This window comes from Drosophila obscura, unplaced genomic scaffold (assembly GCF_018151105.1).
Source record: "Drosophila obscura isolate BZ-5 IFL unplaced genomic scaffold, ASM1815110v1 contig_150, whole genome shotgun sequence".
NCBI lineage: Eukaryota > Metazoa > Arthropoda > Insecta > Diptera > Drosophilidae > Drosophila > Drosophila obscura.
In genome coordinates this window covers 5,232,443-5,251,372 of record NW_024542736.1, presented here as the reverse complement: position 1 = coordinate 5,251,372, position 18,930 = coordinate 5,232,443, and the positions used below count along the sequence as shown (strand labels likewise).

Here is an 18,930-nt window from a genome sequence, read left to right as displayed (position 1 = left end):
TAGAGATGGGTTCATTTCCACAAATAATGTTTATAAATATTGATTTGGATTTTGATAGGACCGTCCATAAGCTGCAACGGTCTAATAACTACATTTATTTGTAATTGCCTATCCGGTTCGGTTAAACAATTAATTTCGGCATTTTTGTATACCTAAGGTCGAGATTTATATATTTATATATATTAAATACATTGACTTTTACGACTTTTATTGTTATCTATCTACCCAGCAAAGTGCGGGCCGGATTTAGCTCCAAGAAGTTCTACCTCCTCCTCCACCTCCCACTCGCACTCGCCTGAAATGATTATGATTTCTAGATATCTAGATTTCTAGATCTAGATATCTAGATCTACTTTTGTTGGCTACCAATTTTGTACGAAAATTCTGTGCTGTCATCTGAGGGAGGCCTCATACGAGTAGAGTGTCTCCCTACCATAATCCTTCAACTGCAATATTAGCAAAAATTTATACGAGACATGACAAAATATAGTTCAATAAAAATGGCAGCAAATAGCTCAAACAAAATTATTATTTGTTTGCCCTCCAACTGCGGGCCCTCGAAGGGGGCAGTGCAACTGCAGCTGTGGCTGCCAGCAGTCCCACACTCTGCCCCACTGCTCTACTCAGGCGGAACAGATCATCACGAGGCGCAAGATACAGGGGCGGAGAACATTGTAATAATAATCAACGAAATGCAAACAGTAGTAGAACAGAATCATTCACCGCCGGGCGTCATTTGCCGTGGAAGATTCCCCCCGTCTTTTATTTCGATTTGGGGCTGGCAATGTCATTTGGCAACGTGCGCAAGCAGACAACGGCAGAAATTCATACAGATAAAAATAAAGATAGATTAGAGGCTAGATAAAGATTTACAGCGAGATGAGCTGATTATGAGAGTCGTGCGGGATGGGCAAATGTCAATGGTAAGGCAGGGGCCGCCCTCAGATCGTGTCTCCATGTATCTGTGGGATCCTGGAATCTGGTGTACAGTTTTCTATTCCAACAATGATCAAGTTCCTCGACGATAGATCTAGATAGATCTACAGAAAGTATAACTAGAGCAGCATCCAAACAGCAGCAACACCCAGCACAAATCAATGACAATAGGCTGGCCCCAGCTCTAGATTAGACCCATTGTGTTCCCGAGACATCATGTAACATCACGTCAAGTGGGTGATACACAAGTGGCATTGAGAGGTCGGAGGAGATAAACTCTTTCGAATGTTTGCCATTTGGCGGCAGGGCAGCCCGAAGGCACCGAACACCGAAGGCAGCGGACAGAAATGCAAACAACACGCATGCGACGCATTGTGTTCCGATGCTACGAGATACGAGGAGTAAAAGCCGACTGTTTTATCATTTCTGATTAAGGGCAAACAACAGCAGCAGAAACATCAGCACCAGAATTCATCTGCAGCCCCACGGCCAGAGATAACAGCCGCACGAGCCACGGCAGCCGCTTCACGTGCAGAATCAACTGTAAATCAGCGCATTGACACATGAGTCTCACGGGGGAAATGCTGAACGAAATCTGCGAGCAAACAGCGATCGTTTAAACGTCCATACTTAAGCTTTATGACGGGGGCCCTGGGCTTTGCTTTGCACGTTTTTATGGATTTATCTTCGTAGAGCTGTAATTTTAATAGGGCCAAAGCGAAACGGGGAACCCGACGAATGATGGCGTACTTCGTGTATGGCTGTTCGGATCGGATCGTTTGCCATATAACGGCGATGGGGGCTTGGTGCGGTGTTAGTCGCTAATTGGCATCCACACGAAACGCGGGCTCTGAGCCACAGCAATCCACAGTTTCGCGCATTCCGATTCAGATCCATTCCGATGGCCTGTTAAACAAATCTGCGCCTCAAGCTGAGCTGTGATATAAATAGGAATCGGAACAATAGTACACCCCATCCCCAGCAAGACCTCCTAAATTGCCCGTGTAGTATTTCAATCTGCGTCTTGTGCAAATGCATTGCCTCCAGTTCGTCGCTTTTGTCGCGTGGTGCGGTGGCCTGATCCCAGGAAGCTGGACGGCCACCCTCCAGCCACCGCCACTGATCCAGACCCTCAGCGCTGGCAGTGACATTGGGCCAGAGTTCAGCCTGGACCAGCAGCCCCAGACACAGGAGCCCGAAGGTAAGTGCCTCGCCTCGTATTTCCCTACTGCGACGTGTTCTATTCAATTTGACATTCCCTAACTGCCCGCACGTGCAGAACCCGCACTAAGGCAGACAGCCGCCCTTAAAGTACGTGAAATTATTTCTATTAGTTGAACTTGAACCGTTCCCCCAGTTCATTTATGCACAAGCACTTTTAACATTGTCTTTCCATAAACACACAAAAAAAAAGCATAAAAACCATACAGAAAAGTGTGTCTAAAATTGCTTTATAGTGTAGCAATAGAATCAGGTGGAACAACGAGCATTACTAATTCTGTTAGGCAAAAAAAAAAAATCTAATACATGTAGCGAGTATATTATTATTTAACAATTTTTTTGCTTTCCATGCCTCATTTAGCAACAGAACTCTAATCCAACTATTAGTTTGGCCTCTCAATTGATTTTAATAATCAGAGTTTAAGCAGATCAAACGATTGCTTATATAGATGCCAGAAACTGTAGAGTTTCTTGCAAAGAAAGACGCCGTGAACTTTTAATTTCATTGTCGATCCCAATTAGCAGTCAAGCAATGAATCTTAACTGTTAACCTGCCTCAAAGTCGAGGTCATAATTGGCACCCCAATTGAATTTTAATTATCGCAAAACGACGATAATCATGTCCCAGCCTGAATCAGCTAATGTGCAATCCATAAAGTGCAAAGGAAATGCAAATGATTAACGAGTACTCGTATCGGAAAGTGATTTGTATTCAATGCACTTAAACTTTTTGTTGCCTTTCTTTTTGAATAGCAAAGAAATTGATTCATCAAAACTAGTAGCTACGAAAATTTGGCAACTTTCAGAACAGATTGCTGTCAAAGAAGGGTTCTCTCTGGACTGCGTTTTAGCCAGCTTGGGACTTGGATATTCTCTGTAATTCTTGATTTTGTAAAGATCATACGTATGTATATTGATAGTACGTTTCGAGGAACTAAATCTAATTTAAAGTTCCTAGAAGGCTGACAGCTTAAGCACTCGTATCTGCGATAAATAACACATCGAGTGCCAATATTGACAGAGTGGCAGTCCAGCAAAATTTCTGGATGGGGCATGCACTAAGCGCAATGCATTCAAGTAGAAAAATCCACATTACGAGCCTATATAGTAAATAAAGAAAATACTATAGAATACTATAGAATATATAATTTAAGACCCAAGCCTGTCGTACTGTAAATTAAAACAGAGCCGCAACAAATTGAAACGCCACTAGTGGGATATTCCAGCAACTTATTCCAAGTGCATAAATTAAAAAAAAAAAGTAATTTTAGCTTAAAAAAATGGGGGATCTACAAGCGACTTGTAGATGCATTTCAGACACAAAATAAATCTAAATAATTAGCAGTGCGAGAACATAGTGTAGGAAGTCTCACCAGACGCGGCAAATGAGAGCAGAGGCGACGTCCACGACAGTACGTGACAGGGTTGAGGCTTATCCAACGATTCGAATTCGGATTCGGAGTCCCATTTCAATTGCCATCACAATTCTCGCTTGCAGATGCACAGTTCTGGCGCAAGGTGGGCCTGAAGCAGCTGGAGAAGACCATCGACCAGGCCAAGCGGGCCGATGACCACTCGTACGCGAAGAAGGCCCGCAACATCATCATCTTCATTGGCGATGGCATGGGCGTGTCCACGATCAGTGCGGGACGCATCTACAAGGGCCAGTACCTGAAGCACGGCCATGGCGAGGAGGAGACGCTCTCCTTTGACAACTTTCCCAATACAGGAATGGCCAAGGTACGAATTCACAGAATTTACAGAAGGGACTTGTAACACTTACTTGAATCTTCACCCTTATCACATTTCACCGACAGACGTACAACGTGGACAAGCAGGTTCCGGATTCGGCAGGCACGGCCACGGCACTGTTCACCGGAATCAAGACGCACTACGGAGCCATTGGCGTGGATGCCACTCGCTCCAAGGTGGATGCCAGGCAGGGGCGCGTTGAAACGATCATGGAGTGGGCCCAGAAGGAGGGCAAGCGCACGGGAGTGGTGACCACAACGAGAATAACCCATGCCACGCCTGCGGCCACCTACGCCCACATCTACGATCGCGACTGGGAGTGCGAAACGGAGGTGCCGGAAGGATCGGTGGGCATCCACGTGGACATTGCCCGGCAGCTGGTGGAGAATGCCCCAGGCAACAGGTTCAATGTGATTCTGGGCGGTGGCATGTCGCCCATGGGCATCCTGAACGCCTCCGAGGTCAGGCGGACCAAATTCGAGGGCCCCACCGAAACGATCTGCAGTCGCAAGGATAGGCGCAACCTTCCCGCCGAGTGGCTGGCGCACCATTCCGAGGACAAAGTGCCACCAGCACTGGTGCACAATCGGGATGCTCTGCTGGCTGTGGACGCGAAGAAGGTGGATCACTTGATGGGCCTGTTCCGGAACAATCACATCACCTACTCGATTGCCCGGGAGGTGGGCGAACCGTCGCTGCAGGATATGACGGAGACGGCTCTAAAGGTGCTGGAACGCGGCGACGATTCGCCTGGGTTTGTGCTCCTCGTCGAGGGCGGGCGCATCGATCAGGGCCACCACATGAACTACGCGCGGGCCGCTCTGCACGAGGTGTACGAGTTCGATCTGGCCATCCAGGCGGCCCTCAACATGACCGATGCCGACGAGACGCTCATCCTGGTCACGGCGGACCACTCGCATGCCGTCACCTTCAACGGCTATGCGCTGCGCGGCAACGACATCCTGGGCGCCTCGAACCTGCACGAGAAGGCGGACCCCATGGTCTACGAGACCATCTCGTATGCCAACGGGCCCGGCTACTACGATCACCTGGCCAACGATTCGCGGCCCGCGAACAGCTCCAACATGTGGATGCCCCTCAAGCTGTACACCGAGGAGGAGCGCAGGGCCCCCACCTACCGCCACCTGGCGTCCGTGCCGCGCAAGGACGAAACGCACGGCGGCGAGGATGTGGCCGTGTTTGCCTCCGGCCCCGGCTCCAGCCTGGTGCGCGGCGTCTTCGAACAGAACTATGTGGCGTACGTGATGAGCTATGCCGGCTGCATGGGTCCGGCCAAGCACTTCGACGACTCCTGTGAGGATCGCAAAGAGAAGAAGCCGATCAACAGCAGTGCTGGCAGCGCCGGCAGCGCTTTGCGAGCGGCCATTCTTCCCGTTCTGGCTGCCGCCTTCCTGCGCGGACGCCTGCTGTAATTGTTGTTGATTTTAGTTAGTTTTTACGGATTGTGTAGTTAACAGTAGTACAAGCGGAGGAGACGATGCGAAAAGGTGTGCAAATTACCAAATATTAAACACTTAAACATAAAATGATTTCGTTTAAATTAGCAACCGAAACACTTGTTGCGCCTCAGCAGACAGCAAGAGCGTCGATAGCTGCACAACGAATAAATCTGTTAAATTACGTTACTTATTTATTCTTCACAATTACACTTTCTCGCACAAGTCTTTGCCGTTTACAAAAGTCTCGCAAGGCCGCCAACAAATAATCAACTCAACATAAGAACTGGAACCGTCGTTTTGTCGTTTCTATCCCGCTTTGGCGGCGGGCACTGCAGCCTTGCTGGCAGCTGGCGCCTTGGGCGCCACTGGCTCCTCGTCCAGCTTCTTGATGCGATGCAGGTCGACGCATTGCCGGAACTGGGCCACCTCCTGCATGCACTGCAGCGTCTCGCCGGGATGGGCGCGGTAGCAGGCCAGTAGCTGCGACTTCAAGTCCTGGCAGGGGGGCACCTTGTGCGCTGCGGCGGTGCTGACGAAGCGCTTGTGCACGTTCTCCACGGCATTGGCGTACTCCGACTCGAGGATGGTGTTGGTCTTCTTCAGGTTCTCCTCCAGCTTGACGAGGCGCTGGCGCCAGAGCTCGTCGTTCTGCTGCAGCTCCAGGTTCATCTGGCGCTGCACATCCGCCGCACTGATGGTTTGTCCGCCGCCCTGCACATAAATGGGAGTGGCGGCCTGGTAGGAGGGAGTCTTTAGTGCGGACGCGGGCGCTGGCAGTACTGCTGCGGGCACGGCGGGTGCTTTGGCTGCCGGTTTGGTCTCCTCCGCAATGGCTGCTTGCTGGCGAGCTGTAACAAGATTCGAAATTAGAGCATAATCATATTTTGCTCGACGCTATCCCCTTTTCGACTATTGTTGCATAACAGTCGGTCTACGCAATCGCTAGTCCGCTGGGAATGTCGTGGGAGCCTTGTACGTTACCCTGCTGTGAAATGCCCGCCTTGAGGCGCTTGACCACATCATCGGATATGTCGATGACGCCCGAAGGAGTTGGGTTCTCCATCGAAACGGAACGTGGTTCGCGCGACTGTGATTGCCTGGCTCCCATCGTGAGGATGTGTGTTCTGGCGGTGTCTGGTCTTTAACGCAACAAAACCTGCAAGGAATATAGATTAGCCGTGAGAACAGTACATAATTCACCCCGAATCAGCACCCAAATTACTTATTTAAAACGTTTTTTAACCTTTTTTCTCGCAGCCAAGTAGTGTTTTTTTTATATTTTGTAGTGTGACCGCGGATTAATCGACAAAAATTACAACAACGCAAAAATGAGTCGTCAGTGTGACCGCGGATTGATCGACAAAAATTACTTCAACGCAAAAATGAGTATCAGTGTGACCGCGTGTTAATAACATAATACGGGCTGGCGCCCCTTTGACAGCCGTTAAGATCCAAAACAAAGGAATTGAAATATTCGTTTTATTTTTTGTTGAAAATCGTACGATTTTATTTAGGTTTTAGCTTGGTTTGTCTTTCGTTTGTGGATTTCTTTCAATTACATACACTTAAATGGCATTTAATGGTGTGTCTGTCTGGTATCTCTGATGATTTGCAATTGCAATTGCATTTCCATTGATTTTCATTGCCTTACTTATTGTTTATTTTATGATTACCCTTCAGTTAATAATTATTTATGGTTTAGTCTGGAGTGCTGTTTGGTGTTTATGCTTTAAAATTTCATCGATTAAAAATCGTAAGTTAAGCTTTAGTTTAATTGTTGCTGTGACTGGATTTGCTGCTTTTATTCTGCTCAGACATACATTATCATGGTTTAGTGTTTTGTTAGTTTATAATTTGAAATACTTGCTAATTACATAAATGTGGCGTGCACCTATCGATAAATCTATCGATTCCCATATTAACGTATCATCCGTTTATTAAGTTTTCATGTATGTTTCTTGTGGTTATTTTTTTCTTTTGTATTTCATATCACTGTTGGTGGTTTGTTAATGTTCAATTACTCGCGTTCTTTTTGTGTCGACTCGATTTCGATTTAAGTTTAATTATTTTTATTTTTATTTCATTTTATTTATTAGTTCGAAAGTACTATTCTCAATTCAATATACACATACATTTTAATTATACAAAATCCTGAAAATTACTTTTACTTTTTGCATATTCTGTAATTTCTCTTCAATTTGTTAGTTTCTCTATGGACTCTCTTCATATTCGCATTTTTAGTTTTTCATAATTATTATGAATCAGTTTTGCTTTCAGTTTTGAATCTTCATCTTCGTTATCCCCCCCGATAAAATGCTAATTGTTTAGTATTCGTTTGTATTCTAGGAGGAAAATCACACATAAGTATATAATTATTTATAAGGATATTTATGGATATTTCATATGTACACTGAATAAATATTCGGGTTGTATGCCAACTGGAGAATCTATCTAGGGGAAAGGTGATCTGATCTCTCGTGTATAATAGTTGGTCGAGTTGTTGGAATAATCATGAGGGGTGGCTGGGGCTGGGGCTGGGGCTGGGAGTACCAAATGCTGAACGAAAAACGGAAAATATAAAAAACAATTTATAAGAAATATCACGTAATGCATTTTTATTTAAGTTTCTTGCGGTCTGATATCTGATTTCTATATATGGTTTGCTGTTCGATTCGTAATGTGTTGTGTGTGTGTGTGGTGTGTTCTTCTTTTTACTTTATAGAGGCTGTCATCTGTCGTCTATCGTCCGTGGAGTTTTACATTGTTTTACGTGTTCTCATAAGATATAGTTCGTATAGTTATCATATATATATTTATATATATTGTATAGTATATATAATTTTTACCCATTTTCTCTTGGCGCATTTAGAAATTAAGATAATTTTTTTGTTGCATTTCTGTTTTATTTTTTATGGTTTGGTATTACTTATAGACAAATTTCATATTATAGCTATAATTTATTAGCTAGCGTTATGTAATTTTAGTGCCCGTCGACGATTGACGGGTCCTACTCGAAATGTTAATGCAAAGGTTTTGTTTGTTTCTTTTGTTGTTTTCTATAGCTATTTTTTGTTTTTGTTTTTTAATATGTTCTCTATGTTAGTTACATCCCTTGGGGCATCCCCGTCGATGGAGGCATCCCTCCCTTCTACTCGAGAAGTGCGCGCAGTTGAACAGTTTTCAATGGAGAAATATATGAACACATCCAGCGAAAGCGCAGACCATAAAAGTATATAATGGTACATATGTATATAGCATGCTATATGTATATATATATGTTTGTAGCAGATATATGGTAACATATTGTGGGCGTGCAGGGACTGGGGGCTGGGGGCTGGGGGCTGGGGGGGGCATTACAAATCAGAGTGATGCTTAAAGCTAAAGAACCCTCTCATCGGATATATCGTAATGTGGGCTCATCTTCGACATGACAGTGCCTCGATAAAATTATCTGTAACTGGGGGAGCGCTTAACCTAGGGTTTGTTGGGGTTGCTTGCATCGGGTTTCACTATCGCTAGATCTCTAGACTAAGGTTAGGGACACCCCGACGAGTGGAGTGTCCTTTGTTTCTTTTACACAAATATTACACTTACATTCAAATCTTGTTTCAGTGATCGGGCTGCACACTAATGCTATCGTTTCTATATATTCATCATTGAATATAAATCAGCGTTTGCTTGATGGTTTTTTCAGGGTTCTGTTTTCAGTGTTCAGTGGGGGATCGGGGGCGGGGACTACGTTAAAAAAAAAGGAAAAAAAATTAACAAAAATATTGAGCAAAGAGGAAGTTTTGGGCACAAATGCACTCTCTTTCAAGCGTATTTCGCTTAGTGTCGTGGTGTTGTGTTGCACAGTGTACACGTACAGTACTGTAGGTAAATGCTAGCTCTTTGCTCCTGCTCTCTCTCTCTCTTTCTGTCTCTCCCGCCGCTCACCCCTTTACAGGGCTCTGCTGATCCTCTTGAGTGTGTGTGTGTGGAAGATGTTGCCGTTTCTCTCTGTCTTGCAGCCAATTGTTGCATTCGTTTTATCAACTAAAATTATAATTTAAATTAATCGTAATCTAGATAATTATTTAATAAGCTTTGCCACGCCCTATCTCGATCCTCCGGGAGCGGAAGTCCATGTCAAAGCCGCAACAAAACGAAAATGTACAATGCAAGAAAAGCGCTCGCTCCGCTCCGCTCCTCTCCTATCATCTCCACCAACGCTTTCTCCCCTATTCCTCTCTCGATGTGTGTGTGTGTGTGATTGTGGGGCAGGGACCAGGTCCTCCTGCATGGTACCGCATATATAAAGCATGTGTGGGGGTGTAGGTGTGGGAGTGTAGGTGTGTGTGTGTGTGTGTGTCGGTGTATATATAGGGCATATATAACTATGTATTCTATAGTTGCTGAGTTTTTTGTCTACTGTGTGTCCAGCGCTGCATCTAGACCATAAAATATTATTTAGCGTTCCGCACGTCGCCCACCACACCGCCGCTCTGGATGCTGCCAACACCGCCACCACCACCGCCGCCTCCCTGGCGCATCCGTATCGAGGGACGGCGCTCCGGTGTGTCGTAGGGCGGCCTCGAAGAATTGGTGGCCGCCATCGAGTCGTCCATGTTGAGGCCTCCGTTGCCGCCAATCAGCTGGCTGCCTCCATTTCCGCCGCCGCCCAGCATTGCCAGAGTCTGTCCGCCCTGGGAGCTGGTGCCGAGGAGCTGCTGCGTGCTGCCGCCCGCTGTGGCCAGCGTCGTGTTCACCTTGTGCTGCTGTTGGTGCGACGAGGCGGCGGCAGCCGCGGCCACAGCTGCCGCCGCGGCGACAGCATCGTGGCCCACCTGGCCATCGGTGCCATCCTTGGCCCTGCTGGATCGCCTGGGGATTGCGAGGTCCCCCAAACTTGAGCAGATTCCAGTCGAAAACATAATCGTAGGTGAAGCCCAGCCGGTGGAACAGGTTGCGGAAGAGCTTGCGCAAGTGGCAGTAGTCGGGGCGCTGGTCAAAGTGCATCTGCCGGCAGAAGTTCAAGTAGTTGACGAACTCGCTCGGGAAACCCTTGCAGAGCACCACTATCGAGGTGGAGAGCTTCTTCTCTGAGATGCGCTCGTACTTCTGGCGCTTGTTGGCCGCCTTGAGGCCCTGCCAGGGCAAAGCGCCCAGATTGAAGTACATGAGGACGTAGCCCAGGGATTCAAGATCGTCGCGGCGCGACTGCTCGATTCCCAGGTGTGTGTTGATCGAGGCGTAGCGGGCGGTGCCCGTCAGGTTCTTGTTTTCCCGATAGGGGATGTGCTTCAGGGAGCGGGCGTCGCGGAACTTCTTGGCCAGGCCAAAGTCGATGATGTACACCAAATTGCCCTTCTTGCCGAGACCCATGAGGAAGTTGTCCGGCTTGATGTCGCGGTGGATGAAGTCGCGCGAGTGGATATAGTCGATGCGCGAGATCATCTGATCCGCCAGTAGCAGCACCGTCTTCAGCGAGAAGCGGCGCGAGCAAAAGTTGAACAGATCCTCCAGCGAGGGGCCCAGCAGCTCCATCACCATGACATTGTAGTCCCCTTCGCTGCCGCACCAGATGATCCGCGGTATGCCGATCCCGCCCTGCATTGTCTTGTAGAACTTCGATTCGATGTGCAGTTGGGGATGCTTTGTGCGGATACACTCCAGCTTGATGGCCACCTCCTCGCCAGTGTTGATTGTGGTTCCCAGGTAAATATCTCCGAAGGATCCCGATCCGATCTTCCTGCCCAAACGGTACTTGTTGCCCACACGCAGCTCCATTTTGTCTGTGATTTTGTGTGTGTGTGTGTGTGTGTGGAAGAGTGAGAGAGTGGTGGTGTTTGTGTGGATTTGCGTTGCCTGCTGCTGGGGAAGACAAAAGGGAAGATTAGTTGAGAATCTCATCATGGCTCTGCATCGTTAGGGTGGATACATATTTATCCACCATTTCGAGCCATCACTGCACCTTTTCCACAAACCTTGCGCGCTGTCCTTTCGTCTGAGCTCCACTTGCTGTTTCCTATTCTATTTTTGTAATATTCCAGACAGTCGCTTCAAGGCTTTATTGTTGCTGAAATAAAAGAGAAGACATTTTGTCGATGAGTATCGGCTTGCAGTCTTCATTCTACACTCTGTTTGTCATTGCCGTTATAGCGGTAAATGAGCGACGTGCCCGACACAGGGCCAGCAACGAAAACTGACTCTCCATAAAAACAAACGTTTATACATACATACATACATATATGTATACATATGGATGTCTCCAAAAACAAAGTGCAGCGTCAGTTCTTTTCAATTTTGTCACTGATAAGAATTTACTGCCTACAAAGCCACCAGCTCCGGGGGGGTGGGCACCGCTGGAATCGAAGTGAAATGAGACGACAATGCGAAATGCGAAAGGCAGATAATACAATGAGAAGAAGCTGTCGATGTGACAGTTAGATAAGAAAGAGCACGGAAATCGCCTAAGCTGCGCTCACGTTGACAAAAACATATAAGTGGGAGAGATGAGAGCGAGCCACACAAAGCAAAGCCAACTACAGTTTCGCATATGATATGTCAAAGCCAGAGCCAAGGTGCATTAATATAGGGGTGTACCCTTTTTATATTTGTAAATTTCTTTTTCTAAATTATGTTTTTTTTATATTTAAATAATCCTTAATTTTTTTACTTTTTGGTATAGTTAAATTTCAAATGGGAACAGCACTCTCCCACCTTAAATTTATACCCCTTGGGAAGACGCTACAGCCCAATCTACGAATATGCAAAACAAAGCGCGAGATAAGGTCAGATCCGAACCCGAACCTCGCACAAAAATAGAGTTTATTCCTCGGAATCAGTCCCTCGCACCCCAAAATGTGCGTCACGGATTCTTGAATATATGCATTTTTATTGATTAGGCAACTGTTACACGCTATGTTTTATACCGATGTAATAAATTTCCCCGAAACGGACGTGGATCTGTGTTTATGACGCTTGACATGTAAATGTTAAAGATACAATATTGTAGCAACACAATTTATCTACGAAAAACCGAAAATATGCGATTAGAAGGAAATATTCACGAACTCGAGAAGAAACATATTAAATTTACCATGAAACGATCGCAGGCGGATTTGAGCTGGACAGTGTATCGAAAAAAACAACATATAAATGGCTTTTTTCTTAGGCCGAAACTTTTGATACCCTTTTAGACCGATCTTTGATGTGGGAGCTGTGGATGGTGATCCAGGACAAGAATAAAAATATGTACTTCATGGAGTCCAAAATGCCTGATTCGTTAAAGTGAACTATACCCTCTGCAAGGGTATACAAGAGTTTAACAAAAGGCAACCGACAAAAAAATCAGCAACAAAGATAAATATGTATGTATGTAGATAAAAGATATGGTCGTGTTTATGAGAAGAGAGGAGTAAACCATTAGAGGCAGACAGATAGGAGACTGAAAACCAAGTAACGAAGGGGAGAGACAAAACCAAATAGTGACTGTTAAAAAATGCCATTTAGATGACACTTTCCGAAGGTGAAAAGCACAAACAAACATGAAATTAAGTTGCGGAAGAGTAAACACAGAAAGCAGATGAGTTTTCTCCGGAATAAGTGACAAAAATTAAATTTAATTGTTGTTTTTTCTACATTTGCTGTTTGGGCGCCATTATGATTGCACTCTCGCACACATTTGTACGTACATATGTACATATGCCTTTTCTCGCACCTCTCTTTGCAGTCGCTTTCTTTGACCACTCACGCATCGCACTCTCTCTCCCGCTCTGACCTACGCCGCAGAGTTGGGGGCCGCCGCCACCACTCAATTCTAACCTCAAAAACTGGTCTATGCACAGGTATGTTGTTGTTGTCTTTGGCTTTCTTTTGGCTTTTTTCTTTGATTTATTTAACACTTTTCTGGCTGCGTGTCCCCCCCACCTTCTCACTCTCTCACTCTGTCTCCATCCCACTCACAGAGTTGGCTTCTCGTTTACCGAAAGTACCGTTTGACGGTGCGTTCAATACGAGTTCTATTTTCTGAGCCGGACCGCCAGGTGAGTAAGCGAGATAGCCGCAATGTCTATGCACTGATACGTTGGTTGTGTATTCTGTCTGCATGGGTGGGTGGAGGCGGGAGCGAATGTACATACATACGTAAGTGTGCGTGACATAGACCCCAAAACAGGAAACAGCTGATCGAATGTTTTATTTTTGGAAAATACAATATGATATTTTCCACAGAGGAATGCTCTTATTGGGTTTATTTAAAAACTGTATAGGGGCTAAGTGGAAGGTAGGGTTTGCATTTCTCGCATTTCGAATACTAATCTTACCATTGTGTACACGGTAACTATTGGTCGTATGCTCTCTTTTACAAAAACAGCTGCACGTTGCGTTGGCGGGTGCCGAAAAAGCTTCCGCCTGCCCACCAACACAGACCCACAAGAACAAAGAGGAATCAGAGAGGCAAAAACACAGCCGGAGAAGGGGGGGGGAAACAGAACAGTTGTTTAAACAGAAAGACAGCGGGGCGCCATAAAAAACGCAAACACAATTGCAATGCATTGCTTATAAAAACATTGTTCTATGATTTTTTTAGTAATTAATTTTATGAGTCGCTGACGTCGGCGTCGCAGTCAATGGCCTCGCGGAGCTCGAGGACGAACCGCAAAACTAACGGCAAAACAAATGCACTGACAAACAACGAAGGGGAGGGAATTGTGCAGGGGTTATTGGCGCCTACCTTGGCTATCCCGTCCGTCCCGCTTCTACATGCACTTGCACTTCCACTGCTGCTGCTGCTGCTGCTGCCTCCTCTGCTGGCGTCCGTGAGTGCTGCACTCTCCGCGTCTTCTCCTCTTTCTTCTTTACTTTCGCTCAATTCGACTGAAAACATAGAATTTTTTTTTTCAAATCGTTTAATTGGATTGATTCACAGTTTTCTTTGTTTTTTTTACACAAGACTTGTTTTTGGACTGGCGCCCCGCGCTCCACCTCATCCGCAAAGGCACACTCATGCACGGGCACACAAACACACTCACATTTTTGGGGCCACACGCAAGCGCAACATATTTACGCAATGGTATTAATAATTACAATACATTTCTGCATTTGTTACAGCCATTTGTCTGAGCAATGGTTAATCATGCGATAAAATAAGTTTTTTTTATATTTCGTCTTTGTTTTCATGGGGGTAGGAGGCGGGACAAACACACACGCACACGGAGCGGAAAAACACAAACTAATGCAAATGCAAAGACACAATTAAAGTGCATTAAACGGTTAAGAAATAATGTCCAAAACGGAACTGCGGCGACGGACGACGACGACGAAAAAAACCTAAAACTTATGTGAGAGTCGTTTGCCCTGGCTCACACATACACGACATACGGCAGCTTATTCGTCGAACAGCGGTTGTCTCTCTTCCTCCTATGTTGTTTCTACTGGGAGCACGTTGCCCCTCTGTATGACTGTTTCAGCATTTTCACACCAACACACGGACACACACAAACACACACACAACGAGCCATACGACACACAAAAGTAGCCTGCTGCTGACCGAGAAATCTCTTATGGGGCCCTTTTCTCACGCGCATTTATCACTGCCTTTTCGGTCGCACTCAATAATTGGAATTACTTGGGCGAAACACTTACGTTTTTCAGCAAAAGCGCGCTTTTCTTTTACAATTTGGATATGGAAATGCTTTTTTTTTTGACAAACGCAGCGATAAACGGAGAAAATCATCGACAATAAAAAAGACCGGAAAATACTAAAAACATACGGAAAATACTAAACAATTATAAAAAGATGCAAGGTGTGTGAAAATACTGCCCTGAAAATGTGCAGCGCTGCCGTACTCGATTGCTGAAATACGGCCCTGAAATTGATTAATCGATCTGAAAATGGCCCGCACAAATTCAAATTGCGATACTTTTGTGCGATAGTCTTGTGTGGAGGAGCCAGACCTGGAAAATAAGGTGAATAAGAAGAAACGAAATTTTTAATAAAACGAAAGGAAAAGAAAAACGGAGCGGGCGGAAAGGAAATGTTTCCCACCCCATACAGTATATATATTCTTGATCAGTATCAATAGTCTCTAAAGCTAGATCTCAGAGACTTCAAATGCTAGAGCATTTTTAAATTTGAACCCTCCCTCCCACTGCCAACACCAGGTACACCCAATTTGGAAGTTGAAAAGCCTGCTCAAATGTAATATTTTCCCACCAATTTCCCAAAAAGGGGTTGGGTGTGGTGGCAGATGCCAATTTGAATATTCCTGAGTTACAGCAGTAACCAAATACCTGCGCCAGCGAGTGCCGGAATGCTTTTTTATTGCTGTCGTTTCCATAAAGCGAAACACGTGTGAATTCCATTAGACTGTTCCCCCCATAGCTCCGCTAACCCTATCCACCCCTCAACATTCCACCCAACGAATTGGAAACCCAAGAAAATGTGACATAAAAAATGGGAAAGCAAAAGCAACGGGTATAGGGAGAGATACAGATACACATCCATCCACGGGAGTGTTTCTGGAATTGATTGGGGTAGATAAGCAATCGCTCACAATTGATAAGCCATTTTCGTTGGTGTGTGGGGAAAATAGGAGTCGGAATTGGAGTTATTGAAGGTAAAACAAATCAAAAATTTATTTAAAATCAAAGTAATTGAGAATGTATGTATTTCCCTCTGCAGTAGAGTGCTCTCCATGGATATTTGCCGATTGCATTTAAGATCACTTAAGCCTAGAGGCCACGCCCCTTTCGGATGCGCTGATTGGTTGGCAAAGGGGAATGAAAGACAAAACAAATCCACGAAGCAGTAGAAACAACAGCAAACAGTAACTCTTGCACACACACGCACACATTCACATGCATTAATAGTACCAGAGATCGTGGGCGAATGGAAAACCGTCGTCAGCACGAACCTGAAACCGAACGACAATTAAGGTGTGAATTACAAAAACAAAGCAAGAGAGAGAGGCAGTCAGAGACAGAGACAGAGAAATGATCTTAGGCAGAGAGCGATGGATATACACTGTGAGAAAAAATGTAAGAACATGCCTATGAAAGGTAGCTAAAGATATAAAAGACATTTCAGTTAAAGATTAATAAACTGTAAGAGTGAAAAATCCAAAATTAAATGAGCTGTAGATGCACAGCTCTAGTCGCTGGCACTCAATTCTCTCAGTGTTTCTTTTTATTACTTTTGCATATTTCCTCACTCTTCTTCGTTGTTTCCTTTTGTTGTTTATAAAATATTTCCGCAACACAAACACATGTCGCACGGCTGTCTTTCACATACTTCCTCCCTACCTCCCTCCTTCCCACACTTCTTCATCTAACGGAACAGCCTACGAATGCGCCATTTGGTTTCGTTTAGCGCTGTCTCTGGCTGCGCTTTCCTCTGCTGGCGTCGCTGCCACTGCCGCTGCCGCTGCCCCTGTCGGCGGCTCAGATCAAATAATGCGATTTCATGCCATGTCGCAAATTGTCAAGCATCCGCTGCTGATGCCCCTACTCCACCTTCTACCACTCCCCCCACGCCACACTCGTCAGGGGATGCATTTGCTCCAATTTGATTATGAAATCCCTTAACAAAAAGTGGCAACAACAACAACAAAAACTAAAAATATTTGCTTTGAATATTTTTTAATTAATTCAAAATATTTTTTGCACACTTTTTCAGTGTCCGCTCTGAACATTTTTCGTTTATCAACAAGTGGATTTGCGCGTTTGAAGTGTGCCGCTATAAGGGGGGGCTCCAAAGAGTGGGGGGACGGACGAGGGAATTGTTAGAGGCTGGTACCATTAAATTTTTCTAGACGCGAATCAATTTTCCAGTTGCAGTTCACCGAACTGAGAGGCCGACGTCGCCGTTGACTTAGAGATGGGCCATCCGATTCGTGCGTAATTTCCCTCCACTAATAAATTCCATATGATCTAAGCTGCTGCATACCAAGTGGTTTCTGCTGGCTGCCCATCTCTAGCTCAAGCCGATGTGGTTTTTATGGAGTACTATATAGTTTTCATTTTGATGTCTTTTATGACACTTCCAAAAAACGGGCGCTGCTGCGACGTCAGTTTGGAGTTAGTTTTTGTTTCCTTTCCTCATATTCCTTTGGCTAGTAATAATTTCGGCTGTTAATCTTTGCGAGCGTTTAGACACAGACAGACAGAGAGAGAGAGCGAGAGAGATAGATAGAGAGTATCTGAAATGGTCTAGGTATTTATGATTCCGTTTATGCATTTTTCTGTTTTATTGTTTAATTTTTTGTTACTTCGATTTGTTTCGATCTCTTCGCATCGGAGCCGGCGGCAGCGGCGTTTGAAAAAAAGTTAATTGAGTTGTAAAAATTATAAAGTTGTAAAAATCCCATCCCCCCCCCTCAACAAAAATCTGCCGGATAAAAGTTATTCGATAGATGCAGATACAGATTGTATGCTATAACTGCCAGTTGAAACCAGCTGGTAAACAAAAGCGTAACAAAAATACACTTCTTCGGGGTTTTACGATCGTGAAATGAATAGGCCCGGCCCCCTCGGTCGCTCCTTTCTTTCTTTTCAAGGGGTTAGGCACGTTTCTCATACGCGCTGGCCCGTGAATACATTTCGAACCAAAACCGGAGCAAAGTGGATCCGAGCAGATCACCTGACCCGTTCAAAAACTTATTTTTGGGGCGAGAAATATGAGAAAAATAAAGCAAAATCAGATTATAGGTTCCATTTTTGTGTCAAATGAGCCTTGGATAGATGTTGCTGTAGTGGAAGATAGTATATGTATTATGAGGAAATTATATACCTCCGCGAACTGATTCGTTGCATTATCAAATGCTCATCAATGGAAATTAATCTTCAAGAAATACTTTCCCCCTACTTAGATAGAGACACTCCTGCAATGAAGTCTTATCAATGTATACAAACGATCCGCAAGTATGAGCCACGAAAAAAGTAACCCCTGGGAACCCATCGATCTTCGCCCCATTATTAAGATATTATTCCATTCACTTGTGCTAACCCCCAAATCCCTAATGATCGTATCGACTCCTCATTAGCCATCGTTATTCCCTCAGCCCTTATGCCCATTCAGGTGGGTTCCATATCACATCCCCCGGCAAATACAGCTGCAACAAGTGGCAGGTCCCTAACGATCCCGAGAGTGAGGCCCAGTCGCAGCGCTGTCCACCCCCGACACGATGTCGGAGGTGTCATAAATCCACATGTGGCTGTAAAGTGTTACTAATTTCTGTTTCTGTTTCCATTTCGATTTATGTGTCTCTTGCTCTTCGCTCTTCGCTGTGCGCGACAATCGTCAACCGATTCCCCCAGTCCCAGAACGTCCCAGTTCCACCCCCAACCCCATCCCCATCCCCATCACCATACCCATCCCCACGATCTTCGATCCCGCTCCGGGGCCACCTAATTTCACATGAACATGTTAATGTTTACACGCGTACCGCGATTTTTATGTTCGCCCCCGCCGCGTATCATCAGCGGCAGTCGAGTCCCGTCCCGTCCCGTCCCTCGCTATCCCCCACCCTTTCAGCCATTTAACGATCCAACCAACCACCGTCTTTAGCTTATCTGAACG

The 18,930-nt window shown here is 45.4% G+C and overlaps 3 protein-coding genes across 3 annotated transcripts; 1 reads left to right on the top strand and 2 right to left on the bottom strand.

Moving 5' to 3' along the window:
- The first annotated feature begins 1,749 nt into the window (after positions 1-1,749).
- Positions 1,750-5,555, top strand: LOC111070360 (alkaline phosphatase 4). Its single transcript, XM_022360830.2, has 3 exons — positions 1,750-2,137; positions 3,656-3,897; positions 3,975-5,555. The coding sequence occupies exons 1-3, from the start codon at positions 1,969-1,971 to the stop codon at positions 5,340-5,342; spliced, it is 1,779 nt and encodes a 592-aa protein (XP_022216522.2). The 5' UTR covers positions 1,750-1,968; the 3' UTR covers positions 5,343-5,555.
- Positions 5,543-6,633, bottom strand: LOC111070375 (MICOS complex subunit Mic19). Its single transcript, XM_022360852.2, has 3 exons — positions 6,592-6,633; positions 6,351-6,525; positions 5,543-6,217 (listed from the first exon to the last, which is right to left on the bottom strand). The coding sequence occupies exons 2-3, from the start codon at positions 6,475-6,477 to the stop codon at positions 5,676-5,678; spliced, it is 669 nt and encodes a 222-aa protein (XP_022216544.2). The 5' UTR covers positions 6,478-6,525; positions 6,592-6,633; the 3' UTR covers positions 5,543-5,675.
- Positions 6,634-8,698: 2,065 nt separating this feature from the next.
- On the bottom strand, positions 8,699-14,667 carry LOC111070336 (discs overgrown protein kinase). Its single transcript, XM_041591691.1, is given in 5 exon segments — positions 8,699-10,219; positions 10,221-11,219; positions 11,336-11,427; positions 14,086-14,228; positions 14,384-14,667. Coding segments are annotated over 2 exon segments (1,323 nt in total). The 5' UTR covers positions 11,139-11,219; positions 11,336-11,427; positions 14,086-14,228; positions 14,384-14,667; the 3' UTR covers positions 8,699-9,814.
- Positions 14,668-18,930: the final 4,263 nt, after the last annotated feature.